The 21,259-nt window shown below is 49.7% G+C and overlaps 1 protein-coding gene across 2 annotated transcripts in view; it reads left to right on the forward strand.

Annotated features, from left to right (window-relative positions):
• Positions 1-3,253: 3,253 nt before the first annotated feature.
• LOC119276049 (nicotinamide adenine dinucleotide transporter 2, mitochondrial-like) overlaps positions 3,254-21,259 on the forward strand; it is a 51,997-nt gene continuing 33,991 nt past the window's right edge. The window contains exons 1-4 of one of the 2 annotated variants that reach the window (XM_037557012.1): positions 3,254-3,356; positions 3,566-4,215; positions 4,312-4,413; positions 14,954-15,060. In XM_037557012.1, the coding sequence (XP_037412909.1) occupies positions 4,128-4,215; positions 4,312-4,413; positions 14,954-15,060 (297 nt within the window). In that variant the 5' untranslated portion in view covers positions 3,254-3,356; positions 3,566-4,127. Of the gene's footprint in view, positions 3,357-3,535; positions 4,216-4,311; positions 4,414-14,953; positions 15,061-21,259 lie in introns of those variants that run through there. The other variant, XM_037557013.1, reaches the window with a different exon arrangement.

A 21,259-nucleotide genomic window follows, 5' to 3' on the forward strand; every position in this document is an offset into this window, starting at 1 on the left:
GAGCACTGGCCCGGGGGGGGGGGTTAAAATAAAGATGACCCTTGAGTCTGCAGAACCCAAGCGAAAAAGGCTTAGGTGGCAAATGTTAAAACCAAGGTTGGGCCTTGCTGGAGGAGTTTTATTCAAAGCGAACTGTCAAGGGGGTCCCATAAATCACCCAACCGTGTAAGGAACGCAAAATCAAGGAACATAACACCGGTATGACGGAAACTAGGGCGACAAGAGTGGAACAAAACACCAGGCATAAGGCTGAGCCTTCCACCCTTTACCAAGTATATAGATGCATTAATTAAATAAGAGATATTGTGATATCCCAACATAATCCTATCCATCATGGAGAAATCTTCAACTTCACCTGCAACTAACAACGCTATAAGAGGGGCTGAGCAAAGCGGTAACATAGCCAAGCAACGGTTTGCTAGGAAGGGTGAAAAGGTTAGAGGCTGACATGGCAATATGGGAGGCATGGTAAACAAGTGATAGGTAGCGCAGCATAGCGATAGAACGAAGCAACTAGCAAGCAAAGATAGAAGTGATATCGAGGGTAATGGTCATCTTGCCTGAGATCCCGCAAGGAAGAAGAACGAGTCCATGAAGAAGACAAACGAACGTAGTCGAACGAATCCTCACAACTCCGGAACAAAACCGAAGCTAACGAGAGAAGCAAATCGGAAAGAAGCAAACAACATGGTAAACACATAAGCATAAACATGTCATGATGCACAAACAAGTATGATGCATGTCCGATTTGATGAGGCATGGCATGGCAATATGCACAAACAACACTACAAGTTAAGTGGAGCTCAATATGCAACGAGTTGCATATTGACGAAACACCACATCAATTATTTAGTTCTCTCTCGTTTAGGCTACCCAATAATATTAAATGTTGTTAAACATGGCAAGAGGTGAAGCATAATTAAACTAACAATTTAAGCAAGTTTAAATGAGGCCGAAAACAAGAAACAACAATTCCGGTAAATCCCCATATGTCATTTAGCAATTTAATGCAAACACAATTTTGAAACATTTTAAATGTTGTTATCATGATGCGGATGACATAATCAAGGTTTATGCAATTTTTATGAAAATGTTGACAAGAGCATGTTATGAAGCATTTGTCACCGTGGCGGAACAAAACGGTTGCCACGGCAACGAATCTGAAAATGATGCCACGACAACATATCGGTTCCGGTAGCTCACGGAGATACCGGTGCAAAAGGAAGTGGGCGTGAGCGAGTCATGAAGGATGGTGGGGTGATCCCGGATTCCGGGTGTCCCACATGTCGGTGGCATGGCAAAAGAGGGGCATCGCAAGGACAATTCGATCACGGTGCAAAACTCGAGCATCTCATACAACCAAGCATGCATTCGTTCACGGGCGGTCGTCTCGGGGTTATACCTTCGAAGCGTGCATTTTCGGGGCGGATCGAGTTCGATGCGGTGTAGGGGAAGTAGTCGTTCACGGGTCGTCGTGGGAAGTAGTTGTTCACGTGGCGACGGTAGTGGAAGTAGTCGTACACGTTCGTTTCGGAGAGGTACTTGACGAATCCAAGTCTTCGGGGCGACGATAGTTGTACACTGGTCGTATAGGGACTTGATGAAACCCAAGGCGACGGTTGTGGTACATGTCATCGGTATTCGAACTTGGCGATCCAGAGAGGGTACTTGGCGAACAACGGTCGTCGTGGTACTTGTGTCTTGTGGAACTTGGCGACCCAGAGAGGCAGCAAAACATAGTCGACCTTGCTGTTTCAGTGTTGTAGTCTTGCCGGTGGTGTACTTGGCGAATTCCACGCTCGGTGGTCGTTGGACTTGGCGTCAACAGCAACAGGGGCGCGATGCAGGGGCGACGGCCGCGGGACTTGGCGTGTGGAGGAGGCTGGTTCCGAGCGGGACTAGCCTGTCCTGGCGGGCTGCTCGCCGGCGAGGTTCAGGTGAGGTCGCCGGCCGGTGGAGGTGCAGCAGAGGATGTCGCGGGGCCGGGCTCCTCCTGCTGGCTTTTGGCGACGAGCGGCGTGGGAACGAGGCAGGAGGTCGCACAAGGTGTAGCACAGAGAGGCGGCAAGGGACTTGGCGGCGGGGACGTCCTGAAGCTGCTGGTGGTGGCGCTCGTGGTGACCGGAGACGGGCACTAGCGAGGCGAGGGAGAGGCCGGACGCGGAAGACGGCGTGGAGGCGCAGCACTAGTCGCGGTCGTGGGAGACGGATCCGGAACGGGAGGTCATCGACGAGGAACTGGACGGGGCGACGCTGCTGCTATTGGTAAGGTGGCGGGGTCGAGGAAAAAGCTCGGGCGCGGGCGCCATGGGAGGAGCACAAGAGAGGAGCTCAGTGCAGGGGCGCGAGGGGAGCTGTTCTCGTGCGTGTGGCGGCGCAGGGAGGGGAACGAGGAAGAGAGCGAGGGATCGAGAGGAGAGGAGGCGAGCGCTAGGGTTGGATTAGGTAGGCTGCAGCTGGGCCTTGGGCCAACTGTTGGGAGAAGGCCGAGCTGAGGCTGCTCTCCTTCTTCTTCTTTTTCCAAAAAACAGAAAAATGTCAAAGAAGAAAAAGAAGAACGGAAGGTAGAGATAGAATTTGGGCAGGCAGATAATTTTTCCAGACTCACAAAATTGAGTTTGATCCAAGAAAAATAGAAAGTGAGCATGGGCGAGAAGTTGAATTCAAACTCATTTGAATTTAATTCAAATGAGTTTGAACTAGGACTTGGTTTTTGAAGTGTCCAAAAATGTTGAGATTTTTGGTGGAGCTCCGGAATATGATGAAAGAATATATGGCAAGGTTGGAGACCAAGAATTAAGATAACAAATGCATTGGGATAATTTGAAAGTGTGTTATGGTGATTTCCAAATTAAAGAAATATTTAATATAGCTCCCTAATATTGGGAGGATATGTTATAAAGAGAAGTCATCATGTGAATTCCCTCCATTTAAATAGATCAAAAGATCTATGCAATTTATTTAGATGAGTTTTAAAAATTAAATGACATGCTGGCATGATGACATGATGCGATGCAAAAATAAATAGAGCAAGCACAAATAAAAACACACGAAGGTCACAAGAATATGGAAGTCTTCTGGATCGTCGGTCTCGAGGCATCACAAGGTGTTCTTGGATGCTCCGGCGAAATTGCTCCTACAACCGTTGATGATCTTGAGTGGCTGAAACAGAAGAGCAACGGGTTTGATGTTGGTGCAAGCCGGAACAACCTCAGGATTTCAGAGGACAAAAACTGTTTCCATTCCCTTGTCAAGAAGAGAGACACCAACGACAAAGTCACGATGAATAGCCGTGAGTCCACCCTCGCGATCTGCTGGTCGCCCCAGGCTGCTCTGGCACCGCCGCTCAAGTTCAGGTGGGGGCTTGCGATGTGATTTGTCTTGTTGTCTCTGTATCGTATAGAGCAAAGGAAATTAGCTCGTCCTTGAATTTTGATTTTTCGCTTTGTCTTTCCTCTGACTAGGCATCAGCTTCTCTGAATGTACTGGTCGGATGGATGTAATAAGTTTGAATCTTTTAGCTGGGGCTGTAAATCTGACTCTGGTTTCGTTTCTGTTAATGGAGCCTGGGAGATGCCTTCCTGTTCATTAAAAAAAAATTAGACATGCGGGAGGAGAATTGGTGCAACCGTCGGATGGAAAATGGGGCAACGGGAGCACGGATGGGAGCACATTGAGGGGAGCAGGCAAGCCCCATCCATTGGAGATGCTCGGATTGCGGCGACCGCGGAACGGCACGCACTACGTTTCCCACCTGCGCGGCGCAACCTCCGGCTGATCCGGCCCTTCCCCTTCTCTCCGACCCACCCCCGCTGCAAAACCGTCGGTGGCGTCGTCCTTCCACCGCGCCGCCACTCCACTACCCCTCCGCCGCCGCCCTCGTCCTCCTTTCCGTCACACACCACAAGCGTTCAAAGAGCGGGGAGCGAGCGAGCGAGTGCCCGCACACGCGTCACTTCTCCGATCTGGTCCGGCTGTTCCGCCATAGAGCAAGCCCGGGATCCCGCCTTTGTTCTAGCTGCCGCTGCGTGCTGCCAATTCCGAAGGTCAACTCACAGGACTGAAGAGGCGGCTCCTTCCTTCTCGGTTCTCGATTCATCAGGCTCCCGACACGCGCCCGTGCCACAATGTCAGAGGACAAGGGCCGCAGTCGCAGCGGTGCACGGGTGAAAGTCCGGGAGGCGGTCTGCAACGCCGTCGCCGGCGGTTCGGCTGGTAAGTATTCCCACTCCTTGTCTCGGTCTTATTGCCTTGGTGCTGGTTTGATGATCCTTTTTGTTTTGTACTTTTGTGGGGTTGATGGTCGCGCAGGGGCCATCTCGGCGACGGTGCTGTGCCCGCTGGACGTGCTCAAGACGCGTCTGCAGGTGTACGGTCTCCCTTCAAACCTTTCCCCTGGCACTGCGCCGCCTGGTAATTTTGCTCGCCTGACGAGGATGACTGTTCAGTGTTGCGAAGATATTGTTTGCTATTTGGAAGTCTCACAAAAAATCATTTTGTTGGTACCGAGGCAACATCTCACATAATTAGTCTGGTCATAGTGGGAGTATCATATATTAATATCATAGTATATCATGCATATGATACTAGTGTATGATACTACATTCGTAGTGCATAGTATCATGGGTTAGTACTACCTCCGTCTAGGTGTACAAGTCATCTTAGGTTGTGCATCATGACCAAGGCGAAGGGAAAAACAAAAAACTTAATGGCTATTTGCTAATTAATACCATTGCATGCAGTGAACTGACCACTGCATGTCGTGTTTGGTAGTCTCAAGTCACTAAAAGCATATCCGCCCCACATCTCTTATTGGTTGATTCATTTATTTATGTCAAGAAACGAGATGGAAGTTAATGCACCGCGCCTAAGTGTTTTGGGATTCTTTGGTTTTCGTAAGGTGGCTTATACACCTAGACGACGGGAGTATCATAGATGGCATCATTAATTGTCATGCATGACACATAGTAGCACATCATTTATTATGATACGATAGCATAATATGATACTCAATCATCTCTTTCTTCATTTAATTCAATGCCACCTCATCAAAATTGCTTAGTTGTCATGCATGATACTACCTATGACTATGATACTCCCATTACGGGCAGCCTTAGGAGAAATTAGAAATATAATCACTTTTTTTCCCGACGAAAAGCGTTTTTATTAGCTCAGAATGTACGGTCATCAGACTGGCCCAAAAATGCAAATATCCAGGCTTCCGATAAGCCCGCGATCGCTTTTTGGCCTAGATGCTTATTACGTAGCAGTGTGTGCCAAACACCTTCCAGTAAGTAACTTGAACAACCATTTACTAACTAAGGCATCATTATTGACTTGAAGGCCAAAACCTTCGTCGTCTTTCGACCGACAAACCACACTCCATTTGGTCAGCAGACCTTTTCTTTTCACTGTCTCCTTGCCAATGGAATTTGAATCTAGAATAATCCAGCTGGTCTTTTGGTTGACAAACCACACTCCATTTGGTTAGCCTGTACTTTTTCTTTTCATTGTCTCCTTGCCAAAAGAATCTGAAATAATCCTGCCTTTGCAAGACCCCTTTTGGAAGTTGAAAAAAGAGAGTATGTAGAGAGTTGTTCGTGAGAACAAAATGATCGAAACCAGCAGTCCTCTAACAACGAGCAACTTGCCTATTCAAGTTGACTATCCTTCACATCTTCACCAGGCAATGTTCAAAAAGCGTAAGGTGTAAGTGAAGCAAGAGGCTGTCGCTTAGAGAAATGGGCGCATAAGCATTTTTTGGGTAGAGCAGGATTTTGCCAGTCTCATCGCAGGGAAGGAAGATGAGTTGTGGCGAGAGAGAAGGAGCTCGAGATCCATGGTGAGGGAATGAGAGGAGTTCATGTTGAGGGAGAAGACGTCTCTCAGATGGCAGATCTGGGCTCTGGTCTATATGAAAGCCCACTAGAAAAAACCCTCTCCATGTCATCCAAACGGCCTATCTTTCTCCATGCCATAAAGACCATCCATCATAAATAGAAAAGGGTCATACTGAAGCCAACAACACTTAATATTCACTCCTATTAGTGATGGTCACCTCCCAGTTTCACTCCTCGCCTCCTCTAATGCTTCTCCTTTGCCAGTGTTTCTTGTCCCTTTAGGTCTATGTAGATCCTTGATTCCTCGCCGAAGAAGACTATTCCCATCCATAGTTGTTGATTCCTCGTCGGAGAAGACCGATTTCTCACCGAAGATCAATTTCTCACTGTATTTTCTCATCAGCCGCTTAAAGTTTCGCTTAGGCCAAAGCGAGGCATTTTCCGTCTCAGCGGAGTTAATTGCTCAGCCACCACATTTGTGGGTAGGGTAACAGCTAACCACCGGTTTTGTAAAAAATCACTAAGAACCACCACTTCAGAGGCCGGTGAGTAGTAAAAAACACTGATTCACATATTAGCTGCGTCTAATAGTAACTGATCAATTGGGCCCACCTATCAAGCTTGCGTGACATGTCCATATGCACAGTGCGTTGAGGTGGCCAGGGGTCCCACCTGTTAGCCTCCCACCTCTTTTTCCCTTTCTTTCTGCCATCTCTCTTTATCTGTCATTGAATCATCCTAAGTGTCGCTCCATTTTGCTCTGATGACCATGCCACTGTCCTCTCGCCCACCCTTACCCCACACTCGTAGCCTCCTTCGTCTGGCTTCCCTTTGGCAGAGACATAGTTGAAGGGACGTCTCTCTGCGGTCTGGCAAGGACGTGCAACCGAGGAGCGTGATCAAGGGGACGACTCAAAGATTTGTGCGATGGCAACATGTAGGAGTCCAGGTGGCTCGCTCATGCGGCGACAGAGGACGAAAGTCCAAGTGGCTGAAGACTGTTGACATCACGGAGATCCTCGACCCGCTGCTTCGCCAGACATGAGGAAGACGATGCTGGTGCCCTCGCCAGGGTGTTTCGGAGGATGCGGAGTGGTGCTGTTGACCCGGACAAGATGACTGGATAGTTGCATGGAGCGGAATAGCAGCAGTGTTGCTCCAGTGCTATGGCTGGCAACAGTGGCGATGTGTGGTTGGTCGAGGGCTTATGGCCTGAAATTAATGCGTGCATCATGAGCAGGGACCGGAGGAACCTAGGCATAGAAGGAATTGGATAGCGGGGCTTCACGCCTTCACCGATGACGAAATCGTTGTGTCTGAGCCATTAGTCACCAGCTTAATGAACACTTGGTCTGGTGCGGTCAAGCCGCACTTGCCCATGCTCCTAGCGAACCGCGGCGCAGTGAAGACAATGACTAGGACCAACACGACGGCGGGCATTAAGAGGGCATTAAGAGGGCTTCTTCTCCCAGCCGGTGACAACCTCTCATGAGTGGGCTTTCGTAGGTTGTCGCACAACTTGGGAATGAGTGCTACAAGCCCGTGGGCTGGAGGAGTGATGGCACACAACGCGTGGTTGTCGATAGTGAACTTGAGTCCTGTAGAATCAGGGGAGAGAGGGGTGGCGGCTGGGATAGAAAGATGGCCTGGTATTGTATTCTATTGGAGTTAGGGTTTCCTGTACAAGGGGGCAGCACATATATAGGCTGCAGGGTTACATGGGCCACATGGGCCACATGGGCCATAAGCGCGCACACACACACACACACACTGAAATACAGATAAGACACAGCCCAACACTCCCCCTCAAGAGGGATGATAGATATCTATCATGCCCATCTTGTCACAAGCAAGATTGTTCTCCCTGGTTCCTAAACCTTTTGTCAAACAATCGGCGACTTGTTGTCCAGAGCTCACATGAGTTATCTTGATGATTCCTGCATCCAGTTTCTCTTTGATAAAGAATCTGTCTATCTCCACATGTTTTGTTCTGTCATGTTGCACTGGATTATTAGCAATGCTGATTGCAGATTTGTTGTCACACCACACATTCAGAGGATCTTGTCTGAGCACTTTCAGCTCAAGCAGAAGGCCTCTTACCCATAACATCTCACTCAGCCCTTGAGACATTGCCCTATACTCAGCTTCTGCAGTTGATTTTGACACCACCGGTTGTTTTTTGCTTCTCCATGATACCAAATTTCCACCAACAAACACACAATAGCCAGAGGTTGATCGTCTATCATCAAGACAGCTAGCCCAATCAGCATCGCTATAACCGTCAACATTCAAATGGCCATTACTCTTGAACCAGAGTCCCATACCAGGGCTGCCCTTTAGATACCTCATGATTCTATAGACTGCATCAAGGTGTCCACTTCTGGGGTCATGCATATATCTACTTACTACACTTACTGCATATGTAATATCTGGTCTAGTGTGACACAAGTACAGAAGTTTGCCAACCAATTGTTGATATTTTGCTTTGTTAACTTGTTCACCCATCTGTGCTGTCAATTTGTGATTTTGTTCAATGGGAGTTGGGGCTGCTCTACATCCAAGCATTCCCATATCACTTAGGAGCTCTAAGGCATACTTCCGCTGAGAGAGCGCTATTCCCCTCTTTGATCTTGCAACTTCGATACCCAGGAAATATTTTAGCTGACCAAGATCCTTAACTTCAAATGCTTTGCCTAGGCATTTCTTTAGTCTTCCAATCTCCTCTTCATTGTCTCCCGTTATTATGATGTCATCCACATATACTGCAAGAATAGTAATCTGTTGCTTGGAATGTTTATAGAAAACAGTGTGATCTCCATTGCATTGTTTATACTCCATACTGCAAACTGCTTGCCTGAACCGGTCAAACCAAGCCCTTGGCGATTGCTTCAAACCATAGAGAGATTTTCTCAATCTACAAACCTTCCCAACAGTCCCAGGTGTAGAAAGTCCAGGAGGAATTTCCATGTAGACTTCCTCTTGTAGATCTCCATGTAAAAAGGCATTTTTTACATCAAGTTGGTGTAGTGGCCATCCAAAGTTAGCTGCACATGAGATTAGAATCCTCACTGTATTCATCTTTGCAACTGGGGTGAATGTTTCGTCATAATCAATACCATACGTTTGGCTGTACCCTCTGGCTACCAGTCTTGCCTTGTAACGCTCAACCTTACCCTCAGGATTCTGCTTCACCGTGAAGATCCACTTACAACTGACTGCCTTCTTCCCATATGGAAGATTTGCTAGCTCCCATGTTTTGTTCTTTCTCAGGGCCTCCAACTCTTCCCTCATGGCTTCACACCACTTTGGATCTTGTCTTGCTTCTTTCCAGTCTTTAGGAACAATCACGGCTTGAAGTGATGCGACAAATGCTCTAAATGAAGGTGATAGGGCTTCATAGGTGACATAATTACTGATGTCATGCTCAAGATTGCCCTTGCTCAAAGTTTTCCTTGCTACTTCCTTCTTGAGAGCAATTGGCAGGTTAGGTGATGCTTCTTCAGTACTTGAATTTTCATATGACTCCACTTCAGATGAGCTTCCTGTCGCTTGAGTTTCTTTTGACTGCTCCCCCTGTTCCATAGTTTCTTTTGACTGCTCCTCATGCACTTGTTCCTCCACACCTCTCTTCCTTCTTGTATACACCTGAGGATTCCTTTCCTCATTTGGTCTCTGCCACCTCTGCTGTTCAGCCCCATCAACTACAACTGGAATGAAGGATCCCATTATTTTCGGGGTTGGTATTGGCTGCTCCTTGTCGCCATTGGTGCTGCACTCACCACTCAAGTTGCACTCCCCCTCTTGACCACCCTGCATAGATTGTGAGTGGTCAAGTTCTTCGAATAAAGTGCTGAGATCTGTCTTCTCACCATAGAAAGGCTCAGATTCTCGAAAGGTGACATCCATACTTAGAAATGTGCGCCTTTCAACAGGACTCCAACGCTTATAGCCTCGCTGCCCTGCAGGATATCCAACAAATATGCATTTTACAGCTCGTGGATCCAGCTTTCTCACTGCTGGTCTGTGATCTCTAACGAAGCAGGTGCACCCAAATAACTTAGGAGGAACTGAGAATTTGTTCTCCCCAAATAGCATCTCACATGGGGACTTCATACCAAGCATTTTTGAAGGCATCTGGTTGATCAGGAACGTTGCAGTCATGACAGCTTCACTCCACAAGAATTTTGGCACATTCATGGTGAACATAAGTGATCGAGCCACTTCTAAAATGTGTCGGTTTTTCCTTTCTGCAACACCATTCTGAGCAGGGGTACCTGGACATGATGTTTGGTGCATTATGCCTTGTGCTGACAGGAAACCTCCAAATTGCTTGTTTACATATTCAGTTCCATTGTCAGATCTGATCACCTGCACCTGCACATTGAATTGGTTTCGCACATAGGCATAAAACTCCTGAAAACATTGGAATACCTCATCTTTATGTCGCATGAGGTACACCCAAGTCATGCGAGTGTGGCAGTCTATAAATGTCACAAAATATTTCATTCCACTAACGGAAACAACAAGACATGTCCACACATCAGAGTGAATCAGCATAAACGGGGATATACTCCTTAGCCCCTTACTCAAATATGAGATTCTTGTGTGCTTTGCATATTCACATGCATCACACACAAGCTTACTCTTGTCTACTCCACGCATTACATCAGGAAACATCTTACTCATCTTATCAAAAGCCATATGCCCCATGCGACGGTGATGGATCATCGCCATTGTCTCACTTACTCCAACTAGTACAACCAAAACAGGACTAGCACCAGACCTAGACACATCACGATCCATATACCACAATCCACTACGCCTGGTTCCTGTCCCAAGTTTCCTTCCAGTCATCCTCTCCTGAATCAAACATATTTTCTTATCAAGAGTTATTCGGCAATCTATCTGATCAATCAAAGCACTTAGAGAAAGCAAGTTCACAGGAAAAGCTGGAACATGTAATACATCAGATAATTTAATAGTGGGTGTACATTGAACTGATCCAACTCCTTTAATCGGTTGTGAGGTGCCATCAGCAGTTTGTATTGTTTCACAATGTGTAATTGGGTACTGAGTATATGATTCAAACTCAGTTAGGTACCCGCAACATGCTTGGATGCTCCAGAATCTAATATCCAATCTGGAAGGAAATCATGTGTGGATATAGATGCATTTGCAAAGTTACCTTCCCCTGTGTAGACAAAGTGGGCAAAGTTCCCGAAGGTGTTGTCCTCCTGGCTTCTACTCTTCGACTCCCCTTGAGAGGTTGTTGACGTCCCTTCTTCTTGCGTTGCCAAGTTAGCCAAGTTTGCTTTGAAGCCACTGGAATAATTCGAACCCCTCGAGTTACCTCTGCCTCTAACTCCCCGGTATCCACCTCGGCTGTAACCTCTTCCCCTACCACGTATTTCTCTGCGTTGTGCTGTGCAATTGATGCTTATGTGACCTTTCTCTCCACAGTTGAAGCACTCTCTTGTCTCCTTCCATTCAGACACAGTAAATGCTGAGCGAGATGCATTCGCTTCTCCAGTCCTGGTCAACTTCAACCTGACCTCCTCCTGTGCCATTGCTGCAACTGCCTCCTCAAGCGAGGGGAGCTTTGGCTGATGAAACAACCCAGCACGCCTTCCTTCAAATTCTGAGCTAAGTCCCTTCAAGAATTTCATCACTCTCCTACGCTCTACCCACTTCTTAGTAGCAACTATACATTCTGAATGTGGTAACTCCAGTGGATCATAGTGGTCTAAGTCAGCCCACAAATGCTGCAATTCTGCTACATACTCCATCACCGACTTATCCCCTTGTTTTAGCTCATTTACTCTATCCTCAATCTGCGCCATAAGCATTATGTTCCCTTTCCCGGAGTACAATGTTTCCAGGGTTTTCCATACCTCTGCTGCATGGGGAAGAGTCTCCACGGCTGCTGCAATGGATGGGGTCAAGGAGTTCAGCAGCCATGCCACCACCAGAGAGTCAATGACACTCCACTTCTTCCACTCTTCACTTGCCCTGTTCGCCGGTTCATCTACTTCCCCTCTGACATAGCCTTCCAGCCCCTTTGTCCTCAATATTAGCAATGCCCTTCTGGACCAGCTTAGGTAGTTTGTGACCCCTTCCATCTTGATTTCATTTGGCATCAGTTCTATTTTCTGTATCACCTCAGGCTGAGGAACAAGCGCACCTGGGGAAGCCACACCCTCTGCCTTGACAGTGATGAGCTCAGCTAGCTTCTCCAACGCCTTTACCAACCCCTGGTTGTCCCCCATCTTTCCAATCTTGAATCACACCACTAGCAACCTCCAGCAACCACTGCTCCCCACTTTCACCTCTCTACTACCTCCTCCCCTCAGATCTGGGATTCCACCTCTCCTTCCACACAAGCCTTCTCCTCTCAGACAATCGCCAGCAAGCACAACCAGCCAACCACCATCACCACTGCTGGGATTGGGAACCCAAGCTCTGACACCATGTAGAATCAGGGGAGAGAGGGGTGGCGGCTGGGATAGAAAGATGGCCTGGTATTGTATTCTATTGGAGTTAGGGTTTCCTGTACAAGGGGGCAACACATATATAGGCTGCAGGGTTACATGGGCCACATGGGCCATAAGCGCGCACACACACACACACACTGAAATACAGATAAGACACAGCCCAACAAGTCCTCAACCACACCTTGCGCCCTCTCGACAACGCCTTGCTGACCATGACCCCCTTGTCCTCCATCAACACAAAAGGAGTTGCGTGGGCAGGAAAAAGGGGATGCACATGCGGGGGAAATGGAGTTGGGGAGAGACCGTGGTTAGTGGAGGCGGCGGAGGGCTTTCTCATGGCGGAAGTCTCGTCGTCGCTCCATGGCTCGGGCATTTGGCTTCGCGGTGGTGGCTTCTACTCCCTGGTGGTGTCCCCTCGGCGCGTGTGTCCCCTCCGGCTGCACAGACCGAGCTCCATCGCGGCATGGCATGGATGATTTGGGAGAGGGAGAGAGAGGAGAAAAAGGGGAAAGGTGGGTAAAAGTGTACACATAAGCATGCGTGTCAGTCGACGGGTGGGTCCTGCCAATCAGTTTTGCTGTTTGTCCGAGCTAATCCATGAATCAGTGTTATTTGTTACTCATCGGCCTCTGAAGTGGTGGTTTTTATTGAATTTTGTCAGAATTGGTGGTTACCTGTTACCCTAGCCATAGTGTGGTGGTTCTGAGCAATTAACTCTCGCTCAACACTATTAACTCTCGCTCAGCACTTGAGCGCTTTAGCGTCGCTTAAAAACGCTTTCTTGAACCATGCCACTAGGTGCAACCGCCCAAGGGTACTGCAACAAAGAAAAAGTGAGATCGAAGGTGCATGGTTTTGTCCAATTTAGATAGTTGTGCAATATAACATTTTACGAACTTTGTTTTCTTTTAGTTTTGGAGATACAAGCGATGATAATCGCCAAAAGAACACTAAGACTTTGCTGGAACTTATTTCGAACATAGCTCAACAACGTGCACAATAGCATATCGACATCGCGCCCCACTGCTTGCTAGTGCAGCTCCAACCAACTGGTCTAATGAGATGTTGTGTTCGGTAGAGGGAAATGGTTAACCTTCTATGATTACAAGCATAGATGATTAGCATAGATTGGCAGCGTACACACCGTGGTCCCAACTTTGACTCACCTCTGCTACCCTCATGGTTGCCCTTCTCCATTTTATATAATATGCACTCTACTCATGGATCTTCTCCAAGCATCACTGGCTTCTGGAAGAAGCCACCCCGAACGCGTCAGCTCCTAGAAGCCAGCTTCATGGAGCCCGTCCCCGACGAGTGTATTTTCTTTGGAGCAGCGGAAGCCCAACTCCTAAAAGAGTGGAAGAAGAAGTTGATCCAATTTATGCGAGAATGCCATTCCAAAGTGGTGCATGCGTGCTGTTTCGATCCGAAGAAGCCCTCCCGAGCGATACAGAGCGACCGCACACACGCAGTCATACCCCGCGCCTCTCCTCTCCTTTCTGGCACTAACCCTAGCAGTCGCCAACCCCGTCGCCACCCCATCGCTAGTCGGCTGGCCGCCGCGCCGCTGGCAGTCTTTCGTTGCTGCCCCTCGCATCTCCGTTGCTTCCACCTCATCGGCAACGGGACGCCTCAACCCCACGACGCCGACACCATGACGCTTCAACCTCAACATCTCTGGCAGCAGGACGCCACACCCCTAGCAGCTCCAGCACCCCGACACCATGCGCTGAAGCCATCCTTGCCCTTAACCCTAGCTCAAGGTGAGCTGCCCCTTCCCCTACCTCTCTGTTTTTTGCTGATGGAGAGGAGCTGCTCTCTGCTGCTGAATGGATCGCTGCTCCCATCGGAAGCTGGCGCTGGCTGGATTCTCGAGAAGTTGGCTATTTCGGGAAGCTGGAGAGGATCCAAATGGGGCCTACATCATGTGATTTGGGAGTAAGGTGCTCTCTAATGCCGTTTGATTAAGATCAAGTGAGGTACCGGAAAACCTGGTGGAAAACCTATTACTAGATGTTTCGTACTTGCAGATAATGTGTGTATTTTTGTATTTTATGAGAGAATAACTGTACAGAAGGGCAGAAAAGGAAAACAAAAAACTAATACAAGGCCTAAGCCCTCTACTGCTGTAGAAAAAGTTAGATGAAAGCTTCAATGGTTCAACCTGAGCTTGTAATCCTGTGTATGCTTTCCTTTTTGCTCTATGAACTAGCAAGTTCATTGCTTTCTTGAATTTCCTCCTTCTATAGAGACTTTGCAAGACTCCTTCGAGAATAAAGTCATTTTCGGTGTTCCAAATTGCCTTCTCCTTATGCAAAATTTGTACTTGAAGAGGGGTTGTTTTTGTATGAATTATGAACTGCACAATACAACCTTTTGTGTGTATAAATATGATGGTTTGTTTGATAGAATGTCACAACATTTACACTACTTGCTATATCTCCATTATCACTATAGAATCTTGGTAGATAAATGTTGGATATTCAGAAAGCACCGATGTCATGTGCATGCATTCCAAATCGTAACATCCACCATGCTATCTTCATTTGATCTTATGATCAACATTTTTACCATGATACTTTTTTTATTTCGTTTGCTAAGTAATGTTCCTTTGTTTATTAGGTAGGATAATTCTTTCAGGATTGCAACACATACTCAAAACTGAAGGCCTTCCTGGGTTGTATCGTGGCCTTTCTCCAACAATAGTAGCACTATATCCAACTTGGGCTGTAAGTAGTCATTAATCTTGTATCTAATGGTACACAAATGTTGGGCTTCATTGTAAGTTGTTTGTACCTAAGTAATCCTGTTGTGTTTTGTTGCCTGAGTATGATTCCAAACAGCAAATGAATTATGGAGCCATCCAGTGCTGATTTTGATGTCATCGATTCACTCCTGGGAAGACCTATGTCATAAGTTTGTGTCCAACTTCTAGGGCCACACGGCCAATCCAATACCAAGCACAATCTACAATGCATTCGATCGGGAGACGACAAGCCACTCCGGGATTTAATCCAACATTGTTTGGAGTCGCAACACCATCTCATAGATTCATGATTACTCGACCATTCAAGCCTTCAATTGACGGTTATTTTCCACTGCTTGCGCTGCCAACCTAGCAAAGGCTCAGGCACGCTCCGTGAAAGCCGTCATGTGGGCATGGGAAGCCATGATGCTAAAGATGCCATGAAACTTCTCTTAAACGAGCCCTCAGGCTCATCCAGGTTGAGGTCGCACCACAATGACCATGTGTCCGGCAAAAATAAGTCCTTGGGAAGCAACAACTCCAAGTCCGTCGGATTCAGGGCTCTGCGGAGCCAAGAAAGGTTCGAACACTGGGGTGTGTGCGAAGAACTCAACCTCTCTAGCCAATCGACCCGTCGCCCCATGGCCTAGCTCCGCGGCCGCGCTGGCCGCGGGGAGCATGGAGTGATGAGCTCCGCGGCCGGAGGGCGCCGCCTGGGCGGGACGAGCGGCCCAACGCTCAGCGCAAGCTCGGAGAACCTCTGCCATGGGAGCGACGGAGCGGAAGCGGAGCAAAGATGAAAGGAGGGCTCCGAAATGCCCCTACCTGGCGCGCCAAATGGGCTCCGCGGACCCAAGAAAGGTTTGAACACTGGGGCGTGTGCGAATAACTCAGCCTCTCCAGCCAACCGACCCGTCGTACCACGGCCTAGCTCGATGAACAAGGAAGTAGATGAACAGGGCAATTTACCCAGATTCGGGCCACCTTGCGGTGTAAGACCTTACTCCTGCTTTGGGGTGGATTTGCCTCATGAGGGGCTGAGGATGGACAAGTAAAAGGGATGAACAACTTCGCGAGGTCTGCTCTTGTGAGGGAGTGAGTCGAGGGGCTCGGTGGATCTGGATCCCGATCTCGGTGGTGGCTAACCTATACTTATAGTGGCCTTGGTCCTCTTCCCTCAAAACGTAGGCGGGAAGGGATCCCACAGTGGCCACTTTGAAAGGGGACAAGTAGTACACCTTATCCTGACAAAAGGTGGTCTTCTCCTGCAAACCTTCTGGTCGTGACGCCGCTGTGGGCTCAGCGATGACATCCGTCCTGGTGGTCTTGGTCTCGTTGCACTGGAAGGGAAACCTTTGCCTGATTCCTCGGGACCCATGCCTGGGCTTGCCTCCTTAGCACCAAAGAGGGAACTGTCTTCTCTGCGCCCGTTGGCGCCCGCCTGGCCTTGGTCGTCATGGCTTGCGTCACCGCAACCTCATGAGGTTGGGCACCTGCATAGGAATCTCCGCTCCTCAGGGGCAGCCTTGGGAGGCCGCTCCCTCAGGAGGTCTTGGCGTTGTTCCCCTCGCGAGGCTTGGCCCTCTTGTCTTGGTGATGTTGTAGATGGGCCGTACCAGGCCGTCGATGGAGCCACGCCATGGGCCGCAGGCAGGCAAGTCTGGGTACCCTGGTTCCCAGAACGCCGACAAAGTCAACCTTAGTCGTAGTTGCTTTTAACAACATGCCCAACCCTCCATACAAGGGGAAGGACAAGCCTACATCCACCGCCGCCGCTCTCCAGCCCCCACCAAGGGGAAGATCTGAATGCCTCGAGGTAGAGGTAATAAAAGCAAGAACACCTTTGGCATGCTTATGGCAAGCTTATGCCCTCGTCAGTCTCGCTTGCTAGGGGTGGAAATGATGGTCAACAGTTGTGTTTTAGCGACCTTGTACCGCCTCTTGGACTCAGAGTGTTGAGCCCCTGAACATGCGGCCCAGGGTGCGATCTGATACGATCTGATAATCGATCGACACAACTCCAATGGAATGCACCTCTCGACCTAGTACTTGCAACACCATTCATGTCAGCATAAGGACACCTTTACTTTAGAGGAGAAACCATGATAAGGTGCCTCATGCGTAGATGGGTATGTCTTAACTGAGATATTGCGGGCGTCCACATGGAGGAGAGTTCTGCGTCGCAGAGTACTTGTTGCCACACACAATTGATCCGTGTTGCACCACAAACTCCTCGCTTTCGTGGAGGAGAGCTGACCATTTTTTTGAACAAAATGACAAAGACGATTTAAACTCTAGGGCTATTAGGAAGAAGCTACGAACTAGCTTGCAGAACTAAAATATTCTGTGCAAGATGCTAGTCATACTAGAGAATGGTTTTTGAGCTTACACCAATTCCAAATATTTGTCAATCAACCAGCTTAACGATCCATAATTAAACTAACTTGGCTGACCGAATAAACCAAGCACCCGTCCCGACGGCTTCACCGCTGACTTCTTGCGCGCACGTTGGCCCATCGTCAAGCAGGACCTCATCGACGTGTTCCAGCAGCTCTACGCGCTCCGGGGCCGAGGTTTTAGCTGCCTTAACCAGGCGCTCCTCACGCTGCTGCCCAAGGGCGCGGATGCTCGCTGCCTTGGAGACTACAGGCCGATAAGCCTCATCCACCTCGTCGCCAAGATCTTCGCGAAGGTCCTCTCGCTGCGACTCGTGCCCAAGCTTAATGCCCTCGTCAGCGCGAACGAGAACGCGTTCATCCCTGGACGCTCGTCGCATGACAACTTCGTCCTCGTCTGGCAGTCCGCGCGCCTCCTCCATCAGCTCAAGGCCCCCCGCTTGCTGTTGAAGCTCGACTTGGCACGTGCCTTCGACTCGATTAGCTGGCCATTCCTCTTTGAGGTCCTGCGCCAGTATGGATTCGACAGCTGCTTCCTGGACTGGTTGGCCATCCTCCTTTCGTCGGCCAGCACCAAGGTGCTCCTGAACGGCAAGCCCGGCCCGACCATTTGGCACCGTTGCGGGTTTCGACAGGGTGATCCCCTCTCGCCCCAGCTATTCGTCCTCGCGGTCGACACGCTTAGCCGTCTCCTTCACCGAGCCACCGAGACGGGCATCTTGCAGCAGCTTAACCCGCGGCGCCCGATCCCTGCCGTCTCGCTATATGCGGACGGTGCGATCCTATTCTCCCACCCCACCCAGGGCGACACCATGGCTGTGAAAGGAGTCCTGCAGCTCTTTGGGCGCGCGTCGGGCCTCCAGATGAACTTCCTGAAGAGCTCGGCCACCCTCATCTGCTGCGACGGCGACGACGTGGCACCCATCATTGACGCACTTGGCTGCCCCATCGTGGACCTGCCTATCACATATCTTGGCATCCCGCTCACGGTCAAGCGTCCCTCCGCTGCCCTACTTCAACCTGTGGTCGACAAAACTGCTGGCATGCTGCCTACCTGGAAGGCGCGCCTCATGAACAAAGCTGGCCGCCTCGCGTTCGTCAAGGCTGTGCTAAGCGCCATCCCCATCAACCAGCTGCTGGTGCTTGCACTCCCGAAGCGGATCATCAAGGCGCTTGAGAAGATACAAAGGGGATTGCTCTGGGCCGGACATGCCGAAGCCAATGGCGGCAACTGCCATGTCAATTGGCGGCGCGTCGCACGGCCGATCTCGCTTGGGGGACTTGGTGTCCACGACCTTGAGCGCACAGGCCTCGCTCTCCGCACACGTTGGCTGTGGCTAAGCCGCACCGACAGCGCCCTGGCTTGGAGTGGTCTTGACCTGCAGTTCTCCGTCGACGAGCGCGCTCTTTCTTTGCCTCGATCACCATGCAGATCGGCAACGGCCATCTCGCCTTGTTTTTGGGAGGATTGTTGGATCGACGGACGCTCCGTCCGCGAGATCGCGCCGGCGCTATATTCTTGCATCCCCAAAAGACGTCGCAAGCTGCGGACGGTGGTGGATGGCCTTCAGGCCAACAGTTGGGCGCACGACATACAGGGCACAGTTGGGATTCAGGAGATCGGCGAGTACCTGCAACTCTGGCACATGATCGAGCACACGACGCTCTCCGCCGAGCCGGATCATCTACTCTGGAAGTGGAGCTCCAAGGGCACCTACACCGCGCAGTCCGCCTACATTGCCACGTTCCACGGATCCACCCCATGTGATGCCTGGAAGCTCACTTGGAAATGTTGGGCGCCGCCCCGGGTACGCTTCTTCCATTGGCTCGCCCACTTAGACCGGTGCTGGACCACCGACCGCCTCGCCCGTCGCGGCTTGCAGCACCCCGCGCGCTGCCCACTCTGCGACCAAGCGCCGGAGACCATCCAGCATCTCCTCCTGGCCTGCCCGTTCTCTCGGCAGGTATGGTACGAAATCCTGAGCTGGCTAAGGGTTCCCTGCAACCCGCCTGATGGCGAGCCTTCAACCAACACCTGATGGCTATCCGTGCGGCAACACACGCCCAAGCTGATGCGCAAGGGCCTCGCCTCTGCGACACTACTCATTCCCTGGATGCTTTGGAAGCATCGGAACGACTGCGTCTTCGACAGAGCTAGCCCTTCAATAGCTGCGCTACTGGCTAAGATCAAGGAGGAGGCGACCCTTTGGGCCAGAGCCGGCGCGTTGGGCCTGCGTGCTCTCATTCCCCAGACCTGGGATGTACACTAATTGCAACACCCTCGCACTGTATGATTGCCTCCTTGGAGGATGTAACTAAAACCCCTTTCCTTTTCAATGCAATGAAACACAAATCTTCTGCGTTTTCTCGAAAAAATAAATAAATTATGCTTGCGACAACACTTCGGTCGAGAATGTTCATGACTAACCCTTTGCTCCTCATGTTAGACTATTTTCTAATAGGAATGAGACAGAGGCAGATTCGAGGGACAACCTAACCATTAATTAAGGTTAGACATGGCACTTAAATTGCCTACCCAAGATATTTGTACCTCCTAGCAAACCCACACCTCTTTCCGCCTTAGGGCCAACTTGAGCACCCTGATCTCTTGGGGCAGGCCACAATAAGCCCCATTCAAAACACTACTGGTTCTCCGGCCTTGGCATTGCATGGGATTCGGATAGAGGGGCAGAGACGCCATGTGGTAACCTGTATAGTAAGCGGGGTAAGAGCCTTGGGATGACCTCAAAGATGACTAGGAAATCGCAATCTGCTCGCACATTCCAGAATAATGAGGCTAGACCACCTGACCCAAGACACTGCCCTTGGGCTAAGCAGCTCGAGGGCTAGGAAGGAGTTGAAAATTAACTAAAGATTAAATGCTATGGAGAAGAACAATCCATGGAAGGGGAGGTTGGTATGATTTTTCTTTAGTTACATAAATTTTTGGGTTGTACATCCATTATTACAGGGAAAGACCCTACGAGCATGAACCACTAGGGGTTGGAACATCCTCGCCGGCTGTTAGGGATCGAGTCGCCACACAGGGAAGTGGCCACGCTTCGGAACCCACACGTGTAGTCAATGAATCGTATGGAAGCTGTTGAGACACGGGCCAAGATTTCAGTGACTGCTCTCTCGCTCGCTGATCTCACTTCTTGCACCCATTGCCTGACGCATCGAGGCAACAAGGGAGTCTTCAACTTGTTGTAGTTCATCGAGGTTATCAAGATCCCTAAGGGGCTTCATCTGTAGGACCACACGAGACAAGAAGCGATCACAAAAGTTGAAGACTGGCCACAGACTCGCTCTTGGCATGGCAACGCCAAGGACCTCTCCCGCGATGGGGCTGCCTCCACCGCGCCAAGGCGTTCCTTCAGATAGCACAACTCCTGTTTCGACGCGGTGCAAGTCGTCCTCTGCCCCTCCATGGGGAGGCCAGGTGGCGTTCTAGGAGTTAGGATCGTGAGGTCAATAGAACATTGTCCTTCTCCTAGACAAGCAACTTGGCCTTCAAGTCCGACAGGTCTCCTTTCAGGTTAGCCACATGTGCGAGTCCCTAGCAGTACCATCTGCACACAATGATCAGGTTAGTACTTCATATAATTGCATTGTTTTTTCCTTAGCATTATTCGCAGGCCAGGATGCCTGGAGGATAAGAAGCAACAGCTCGGCACAGGAGTCCAACCATGTTCCATACACGTTGGTGGAGAGCCTCGCACATAGCTTCTGGACATGGATATCGTCCTGCATCTTATCTCGATGGTTCTCTTGAGCGCTACAAGG

The sequence above is a fragment of the Triticum dicoccoides genome, chromosome 3B (assembly GCF_002162155.2).
Source record: "Triticum dicoccoides isolate Atlit2015 ecotype Zavitan chromosome 3B, WEW_v2.0, whole genome shotgun sequence".
NCBI lineage: Eukaryota > Viridiplantae > Streptophyta > Magnoliopsida > Poales > Poaceae > Triticum > Triticum dicoccoides.